A 10,258-nucleotide genomic window follows, 5' to 3' on the forward strand; every position below is an offset into this window, starting at 1 on the left:
CTTCTATGCAATAAGCTTTAGCACCTGTACCATAGAAACATTTAATGGGTAGAGATGCAAATTCTCTTTCATTTTTCCTAGTATTGACGGTGTTTTCGGTATCCCGTGAATATTATCAGTTGGATAGTTGGAGGTGACAAAATGTTCTAAATTTCTTTTCATGTCCTTATAGAAATTGGGGGTGTATATCTCCATAATCAGGGAGTCTGTGTCTGTGTATAACAAGTTTGCGGCTTCCCATATTTCTTTTTGATATATCCATAATAAAAATCATATATCACTGTTTTTGATAAATCTAAAATTGTAAATCCAACATAGAGAGGCTTGTCATAAACTATTTTGGTTTTACCCAAATGGACTGTCACCAAATTCTCATTAAACACGGAACAAGACTTGAATTCTGGTTTAGAGATAAGTGCCTTGGCTCCCAACGAATTTTTGTTTCCCAGCGGGTGCACAGGCGGATATCTCTTCTTTTTTCAACGTTCTCTAGAGTCTTACCGAATATCGCATTAACCAGAAGCTTAAAAAGATCCCGTTCAAACTCGTTTTTGGCCTTGTTTCTGAGTGATGTGTTTAGGTCAACATATTTTTTTAACCATGGTGATTGCGAAAACTCTAGTATACGATGAATCCTTTTTAGTACCAGACCATACCTAAGACACTGTTTAAGATTGCGATAATGGATAATGTATTTAGTTTTATTGTTGAAATTTGGGATAAGTTTAGGACATTTGCTTCCTGGAGGTACCATGCTCTCAGGGCAGAATGGCAAATCATTATGTAAAGAATGTAAATGAGCTGGATATTCCAAATCCACTTCCAACACATACCCTTTATCCGCATCATCCTCCACCGAAAAACAGTTGAAGTTTTCAACATCGGTTACCCATTTAAAATTTCCATATGAAAGATATTGACACATGGCTGCACCATATAAATTGGTGGCATCTAGATACATGATGTAAGACTCGGGTTGTTGTGGATCATAGTTGGGTACATATTGATTATTTGCCACGGCTTCTCGTTTGCTACATTGTGCCACACCTCCTCTTACTCCTTTCTTTAAAAAGTGTACCATGTCCACATCTACAAGAAGCTCCAGTTCAATTTCAGTGTATCTTAACATAGCATCCCAACTTAATGCAGGAGCAGTTATGTAGTGACAAGGATCCAAATTGTATTCTTTGTGACATATTTTTCTAAAATTTTCAAACACATCAGCCAATAATAAGACATCTGATACTAAGTACACCATAGCATAGTCACTCATAGATTTACAATCAAATGTGTTCCATACATCAATTGCTCTTGCATAATCTTCATCAGAAATGTGTTTGTTAGTTAGATTATTGTAGAAATTTTCTTTACGCGGTAGTGGTTTTTTTAAGTCTGTCAAGTCCATCCATATATGAATAAGGAAAGACACCCTTACGTCTCACAAGTTCAAAGTGGTTAGTACCTGGGAAATACTTTCTAATTTCTGTACACTGCTCCGAGTCTAAAGTTGTGCTCAGAATATCCAAAGATTTGGCCAAAAATCTGTATGAATCAACAAATTTCAGAGTTATGTATTTATCTAGGCCATTTTTCGACTCTTCTACAAGAATTCTTTTAGAAATTGTGATATATTTTTCTTTCTTCTGTGCAATTACTGAAACTTTTTCACCAGTTGTTGAAAGCTCTTTAATAAAAAGATTACAATCATAATTATTACTCATGTTGTGAAAGAACACGGGTATGGTATTTGAGAGTTTGTTATTTATATTACAGGAGTTATGTGAAGGACCAAGATATTTTGAAGTCAGATGGTGATGATCTTTCACCTTATGATTGAAAGGATTGAATGGCTTCCCACACAAGTAACACTCGGTAGCGCTCACATGTTTTTCAATTTCTTCTTTTGTTAACGGTGACATTGGTTTAACATGTTTAAGGTGATTGGTATATAGTTCATGCACTAAATCATCCAATTTCTGTATAAACACTTTGGGAGCATCCTGTCCTTCATATTTTATTAGTTTCGAAAGTGAATCATCATAGTTGCATTTAAGGTAAAATGCAAACGAATATGCTTGGTGTTCAGCAATTTTAACGGAACATGAATTTCCATTGAAAGGTTCAGCATGGTCTATGGGCTTTAGCAAACTTTCAAAATCAGCATAGATCACAAATAGCACAGGTAACATTTTTTGGATATTCATAAATTTTAGTATATTTTCTGGCACCATTTCACCAAACTTATTGATTTTAGGTTTCGTTGTGGGAAGTTCTGTGTAAATGTGAGAACAGTCGTTATTTTGGTGATTATTTAGCTTTTCTTCGCTAACAAAGAATTGTATACATCCATCACATAAATATTCTTTGCGACAATTTTTTGTTTTTTGACTTCTTACAAGTCTCGACGTGTCTAGAATCAGACAATAATGACTTTGTTTATCATTTGTTATAAGCAAAAGGTTCACGTGAGTGGTATGGCGATTACTTGTAAAATGCAATGGTCCAACTATTTCATATTGCCTTTTATTATTTGCGAAATTGGATTCTAACCCATAAACATTTACTGAAATATTATTGAGGGTCTCAAACTTTTTAATGTCTTTTAGTTTCACCGGAAAATCAATTCCTTCAAAATTCAACAAAGTATCGTATGGTGGATATGATTCTGGTTTGGTTGGGTTGCCACTAGCAGGAAAAATAGCTGCAATAATACTCCAAGCAAAACACTTATTATCCTTGTTTTACATATTTAAAATAGCGTGTTTTCTTACTATAAGTATTGGGAGACGAATATACGTTGATGCAGAAATACTACTATATTTGTTTATGTTAACATCTAAAAACATTATTTCCTGCAATATCCAATTTGAATCTTTCTCTTGAAATTCTGATGCTTGCGTCATCAGTTCTTCCTTAAAATCATCAAATACTTCATCCAGTTCAGTGCTGATAGTTATAATTTTATTGCATGTGTTCATGGACTTGATATCTGATAGGTTACTGTCAGGTTTTAGATAAATACCAAATATTTCCACCACTAAAACGATAGGATGCGATTCTGTTTTTAAACGCGTGTGTCAATTTTGTAACAGTTGCATCTATCACTTCCAATCCAAGCGGTCTTAATCTTTTTTTGGGAATATAATAATCCCCATTATGTTCATTATCACTATTCACATTTCCGTTTTTACATGTATTCATATGTCGCGACAGGTTATACGAGCGCGAAAACGATTTGTTGCACCTGCTGCACGTATTCATGATTGACGATAGACTAATGAGGAGCTCCGCTAATTTGCCTTAAATAGGATAAAGATATGAGAATATTACCCCCACCATGTCATTTTTAGACGATGTTGATCGAATGCTATTTTTAGACCGGATACTGTCTAGACTAGCAGGTGTCCAGATCGTTGAGTTATCTTTAGATATTAAAAACCGTGGCGCTTAGACCGGATACTGTCTAGACTAACAGATGCCCAGTTAATTGACGCTTGAGCTATTTTTTAGATGTGAAAAGCAGATGGCACTAACCCCCCTCTTTATTCTACTTGAAAATATATAAACTGATGCATTTATAATTTTTGCAATCAAAGGCAAATGCTGTTAGAAAACGAAGCAATGGATGAAGCAGTTATTAATCAATTGGATGTCATACCACCACATGAAGCGGATGATAGTGATAGTGACACTAATGAAAGTTTTGTTTTTTCGGTATCTACTGAAAATTTATCGGACCTGGAATATTGTGAGGTGATAGATATGGATTCCCCAGAGAACAAAATATTAAAAGTGGATGATGTCAATAATGTCCGATTTATCTCATATGAATGTAGACAAGCAGTATGTATAACACAACACTATTATATAATAGACAATGAAAGTTTGTGTCCATCTTGTTTTTTCGAGACTCTTCGCGGAGTGCCTTCATACGTTCCTGCCGCACATATTACGACACATTCAACAGGGAATTTGAGTGATATTAATGCACATATTTGTGCATGTTGCAATAATAATTTGTTTATTTACTGCTTATGTAAATATTGTATTGTTTGCAATAATATAAATCTACAACAATAAAAAGGTTTTTATTCCATTTCCATTTTCCCATTTAATTTCCCCCCCTGTATTGAATTTTAAACAAATAAATTATATATTTTCAAATTTGTTATTTTTTTTTCCTATTGATTGATATGCAACATTATATTGTTTTGACAAAATGTTTGTTGATGGGGGTTAACTACCCTGTTAAAAATTATTAATAAAAAATTTTTTTTCCAAGTTTTAACTAGACCTATATTTTTAAAAGATGGTTCTAAAATATTTTTTCTTAATTTTCATAAATGAATGGTAAAATAATTTTATTTAAGTGCAAATGAAAAAAATTAACCCCCCCTGTATTAAATTTTAAACAAATAAGTTATATATTTTCGAATTTGATATTTTTTTCCTATTGATTGATATGCAACATTATATTGTTTTGACAAAATTTTTGTTGATGGGCGTTAACTACCCTGTTAAAAATTATTAATAAAAAATTTTTTTTCCAAGTTTTGACTACACCTATATTTCTAAAAGATGGTTCTAAAATATTTTTTCTTAATTTTCATAAATAAAGTGAAAAATTATTTTTAAATCAATAAATTTTAGCTTAAAAATTTTTAGAGTATGCTTATGATATATTCTATTTTAAGATCCGTTTTCGCTCATCTCTGCCGTTCGCGGTGAAGACCTCCCGCGTAACAAAGGAAGCATAGTGTGTGGTGTCTATTTTTAAATTTAGTTTTAGCAGATACTCGGTATAAAATACACATATATTCGCGAACGAAAAATAAGGTGTTTAGTGCATAAATAATGAATTTGATTTGTGATTGTGATGATAAATATGTATAAGGTAAGTTTTTTTATATAATACGAGGTAATTATTGGCAAAACTGCCTATTGTACCTGTAAAATACAAATGAAACTAAAATATTATTTAAAATATTTATTTTATTAAAATCAGTTCATACAAGTTTTGTCTAATATTCCAAAATAAAAATAAAATTTTTATTTGAGAATTATGTTTCTTTAACTAAATAAACCAATAAGCAGAACGCTATTAATTTACATAGTTAAACAAACAATTTAGCATACAACAACAAAAAACGTTTTTTATCACTGCAATCCACACTAATTGTCCACAGGTTTACAGGTCAATATAGACGTCAGAATTTGGTTACAAATGTCAATGTTTTTATTAACTTTATCCAAACTTTTTTGAGCCCTATCGCGTTTTTTCTCATAACCACTAATCTTCTTAAGTAGCACAGCCCATCTGGTTTTCTTCTAAATAACGAGTATTGTCACTTACAAATGTTTTTACTAGACTGTCATATTCATCGTCTGTAGTTTTGACAGTTTTGTCAATATTATCATAATTTGTGGTAATATTTAGGTCGTCTTCTTTTTCACCATGAGGTTGTTGTTCTTCCATGCTTTCATTAAAATCGTCACTCTGAATCAGATTTGATCCATGAACAGAGCCATTACCTATTTCTTTTTCTTCTTCGTCTTCTTCATCGTCAGATGATACAGTATCGTATTTTGGGTCGATCATTGGGGTGGATGACGATGCCATAACTTATTGCTCAAATGGCCTCCATCGGCCGGTGACAACTAAAATCTCCTTCGGTCAGTTCCACGCTGAAAGTTCACTTTATTTAAATTTTCCCCGTCCACACTGGAGTTTAACTTCACTTCACTAAATTTTTTCCCATTGGGCGACTTTCTCAAATGCGAAATAATTTTGGCACTTGATTTCGAACATTCAGGTACTGCAAACTTCACTTTCATTTTGGAATATTTGACAGAACTTGTATCAGCTAATTTTAATAAAACTAATCTTCTTGCTGGATTACATATGGTTTTATAGCTTTTGAAATGGGAAAGAGTATCTGCAGACCGATCAATCTTTAAAATCCCCGCGCACATTTTGTTATCCACGAGGCACACCAATGGGATAGCTACACCACGCCCATATTGGTGCTTCTCTTGTAAGCTTTTTACCCCCTCCACGGAAATAGCACTTCCTTTTTTAAGGAGCTGTGGGAACTGAATTACCATCTGTATGACTTTTTGCAAAATAACACTATCCATATGTCTCTCACAGTCTGTTTTATGTTTCTGCGTACTTATATTTTTTCGCAAAAAAATACCACCAACTGTGTTTGTTATTTTCTCGCGTCCAGATCGTTAAGTTATTTTTATATATTAAAAACCTTGGCGCTTAGACCGGATAGTGTCTAGACACACCAGATGTCCTCATTTCACACGACGGTTTCTGCATAGTTATACTCTTCGCAAAAAGATACCACCAGCTGTGTTTCTCACAATGTGTGTGGAGGTTCTGTTAAATTTTTTAATTATGTCTTAATGTCCGCTTTACAACAGCTGCCAATTTGCATGAGAAAAACCATGAAATGAATTCCCACACTATACTGTATCATAGATCCTTTCTTGAACTCTTTGTTATTACCGAACCAGATGTCCCAGTTCATTAGCATCGTCATTTCGCATGAAGGATATCAAACCGGATGTTGTCTAGACTGTCAGATGTCCCCGGTCGTTATTTTCAAATATTAAAAACCTTGTGTTATCGAAATGAATTCCCACACTATACTCCTCTATCACTCCCAGATGTTCCTTATTTTACACACAAATATTAAACCGGATGTTGTCTAGACATAACAGATGGCCAGGTCGTTGAGTTATTTTTAGACCGGATGTTCACTGCCAGATGTTCCACCACATTTTGCACACAATAATATCATATATTCTTCCACCCTATTTTTTAGACCGGATGTCGAGACTGCCAGATGGCCAGGTCGTTGACCCTGCTCATTTCCGCTCATTTTGCACATACAAATACAGACTACTCATGTTTTTTACCGATTTTTCATAAATAACTCAAAAACTATAAGATTTTGCAAAAAAGTTATTATTACCAAAATTAAAGCTATTAGAAAACCAAATAAATTCCTTACTGGAAAAACCTTTTAATATTAACTAAAAGTGAGTTATAGGTAACTGAATGTATATTTTTTTCGGTGAGTACCCGAATCTAAGTATTCAAGCTTAAATAACGGGAAAATGATGCATTTTATGACATAACCTTATAAAACATTTGTCAAAGTGCTTAGAAATATCTATCAAATGAGCCCCCGAACAAGTTGATAGCATTAAAATTTATGCACCAAATATTTTTCAAAATTTATCTTTTAAAAATTTTTCCCAAAAAGTTATTTTTTAAATATCTCCATAACTCTTTTAAATAAATGGCCAATTAATGGCCATTAAACCACGTTGAATTTAATCTCTTTTTTAAAAAATAAAAGGTTAAATGGCCCCGATTACATGGTTATCGCAGCAAAATTTAAGCTTAAAAACGATTCTATCTCGGTTATTTTTTACCTTACAGAAATAGTAAAAAGGTAAACTACTTGATACAGAAAACACTAAAATTTGATTATACATATATCACTTTTTACGAATATTGAGTGTTTTAGGAGTTATTATCAAAAGAAAATGAAAATCACGATAAATTTAAAAATTCTGATTTTTTTAAATTACATCTTTTTTTCAAAAATATGCATTAAAAACTGGTTAAAATTGTTGAAATATATGCATTCTAAACCGGTCATTACTTATGCTAATATAAAGAAATTCTTGTAAGGATTACTATACATTTTGATTTTTGTCGAAATGGTGTACCTATGTTTTATTTTTAACTTTTTCCTAAAAAGTTCTAAAGGGTTCTCTTATTTTCATCATAACTTGCTTAATTGTAATGCTTTAACTCTTCTACTGGAGCTCATTTGATAGGTACCCCGAAGTACTTTGACAAGTGCTTAGCAGGTACATTTTATAAAATTGATCGTTTTCCCGTTAATTAAGCTTGAATACTAAGATTTGAGCACTCGTCGAAAAAATATACATTCAATTACCCATAACTCACTTTGAGTTCTTTAAGTGAGGTGTCTATTCAGCTTTTTATTATTTTCAATTTTGGTAATAATAACTTTTTTGTAAAAGATTATAATTTTCGAGTTATACGTGAAAAACAGCTTTAAAACATGCATTTTTTACGAAAAACTAAAATCTTTGATCCTTAGTAACTCAGAAACTCAGAAAGTGTTGATTTATATTAATAACTTTATATAACAAATTTTGCTTGGAATTTGTCTCTCTATCGATTTATGGTAATATTTTTTTCACCCCCACGTAAACGGGTAGTTTTCACCACCACGGTTAAAGCGCAAATGTGCATCATGTCACCATTGTTCCTTGCGGTACCCTCTAACTACTCACTAATTTTCATGAAAATCGATGGAGGTTCAACGAAATCGGAGGTAAAAACCTTTAGTGACTGCACGAAGTGGATTGAAAGATATTTTCCCTAATTTTGACATTGCTTTGCACATTTATATTATTTGTGCTTCCCAGTTGCCAACGTGTCCGCTGAAAGGTCATTTTTGAAAATGTCAAGAATTAAAAATAATTTGCCATCAAGTATGAAGTATGACGCGAGAACGTGTTAAAAATTTGTCGATTTTGTCAAGAACAATTTTTTTTGAAAACTCTTTTTTTGAAAAGAAGTCTCTGATATGATCGAACTGGAATGACAATTTTTTCTATTATAAGTATCTAAAACATCCTAGTTTAAATCTCTTTTTAGTGTATTCTTATTTAAATAAAAATTTCTGCATTTTTTTTTCGCAAAAGTTGTAATTAAATTAAATAATAATAAAAGTACATGTTTGAAGGGCGGCTACTAGAGAATTGCCTAGGGCGTCAATTGACCTAAACGCGGCCCTGAACGAACCCGCCCTATTCGCCTTGTCTAGCAGATAGTGTGCTACTTTTTTTATAAACAAAATGGCACCCCAAATCGTGTTTTTTCAATTATTGTTCTATAACTCCAAAGACTTTAACTTTACACCAAAAAGACTCAAATAAAAATTCACCGTAATTAAATTCTGCATAGAGACATGTTTTTCCCAATTTACTTCGATGAAAATTTTCCTCAGAAAATGCGGGCTTTTCCAACAAAATCTTTAATTTTCAACTAAAATTTTAGGTAAGTAATTATTTATCAATAATTAAATAACTTGGTGACATAAAAGCCCATTTGGTATATATTATATTTCCAAAAGCCCATGAATGAAAGATCTTTCTGTTAAGTCGTCCCAGGAACGCAACTCATAAATATTGGCAATATCATTTTAATGTCTTCTACTTTAAAATGTATAACATATGTCTGAATTGCCGATATAAATGAGTCATATTAAATTAAATTATTAGAATAGTTTTTTTACTAAGCAACAACATGTTTGTTTAATTTATTAATAGGTATTTTGTATTTTGACAACGGCATCCGATGTGGAGTCTAATCGTTAATAACATTATTTTTTGGTTAAATTGTGGCTTATTTCCCATTTAGAATAGTTGATTACAAAAATGTCACAAGAAAATAGCTTCAGAACAACATATTTTTATATATTTTATAATGTGTGTTAGTTGTCTCCCTTAGATGACAAGGTGTTCTAACATTATGACCCAAAATGGTAACATTGCTCTTGTAGTGATCCTTTTCCAAGTAACCATGCTCCTTTTGTAACTTAGCTACACCGTACTGATGATGCCCAAGTAGGCGGAAATACATATACATATACGATTGCATTCCATCTTTTTATATACATATTTTATGTGTAATACAATATTTTGTATTCACATTCACTTTGCGAGTTTTGCCAATAATTTTCCTTATCTACATAAATTTATATTTGCACTCGCTTGTGTTAGTTGTTGCCCTCAGATAACAAGGTGTTCTAACATTATAAGCCAAAATGGTAACATTGCTCCTGTAATGATCCTTTTCCAACTTACCATGCTCCTTTTGTACTTAGCTACACCCTACTGATGATGCCCAAGTAGGCAGAAATACATATAGATATACGATTGCATTGCATCTTTTTATATATTTTATGTATAATACAATTTTTTGTATTCACATTCATTTTGCGAGTTTTTGCCAATAATTTTCCTTATCTACATAATATATTTATATTTGCACTCGCCCATTCAACATCGTTTATTTTATAACGTTTTGGCTTTCTATTTCCTCAGGTAGCCTTACCTCTTTGGCTGTGTTAGTTTTCGCCCTTAGATGACAGGGTTTTCTAATAGTCTAAGATATGATATAAGGTCGATCGGGACC

At 32.3% G+C, this 10,258-nt stretch overlaps 1 protein-coding gene across 1 annotated transcript; it reads right to left on the minus strand.

Annotated features, from left to right (window-relative positions):
- Positions 1 to 361: 361 nt before the first annotated feature.
- LOC126888620 (uncharacterized) lies at positions 362 to 5,620 on the minus strand. The gene is made up of 3 exons (XM_050656976.1): positions 5,354 to 5,620; positions 1,436 to 2,735; positions 362 to 1,320 (listed from the first exon to the last, which is right to left on the minus strand). Exons 1-3 carry the CDS (start codon positions 5,618 to 5,620, stop codon positions 362 to 364), a joined length of 2,526 nt encoding a protein of 841 aa, XP_050512933.1.
- Between the last annotated feature and the right edge of the window lie 4,638 nt (positions 5,621 to 10,258).

The sequence above is a fragment of the Diabrotica virgifera genome, chromosome 7 (assembly GCF_917563875.1).
Source record: "Diabrotica virgifera virgifera chromosome 7, PGI_DIABVI_V3a".
NCBI classification, from domain to species: domain Eukaryota; kingdom Metazoa; phylum Arthropoda; class Insecta; order Coleoptera; family Chrysomelidae; genus Diabrotica; species Diabrotica virgifera.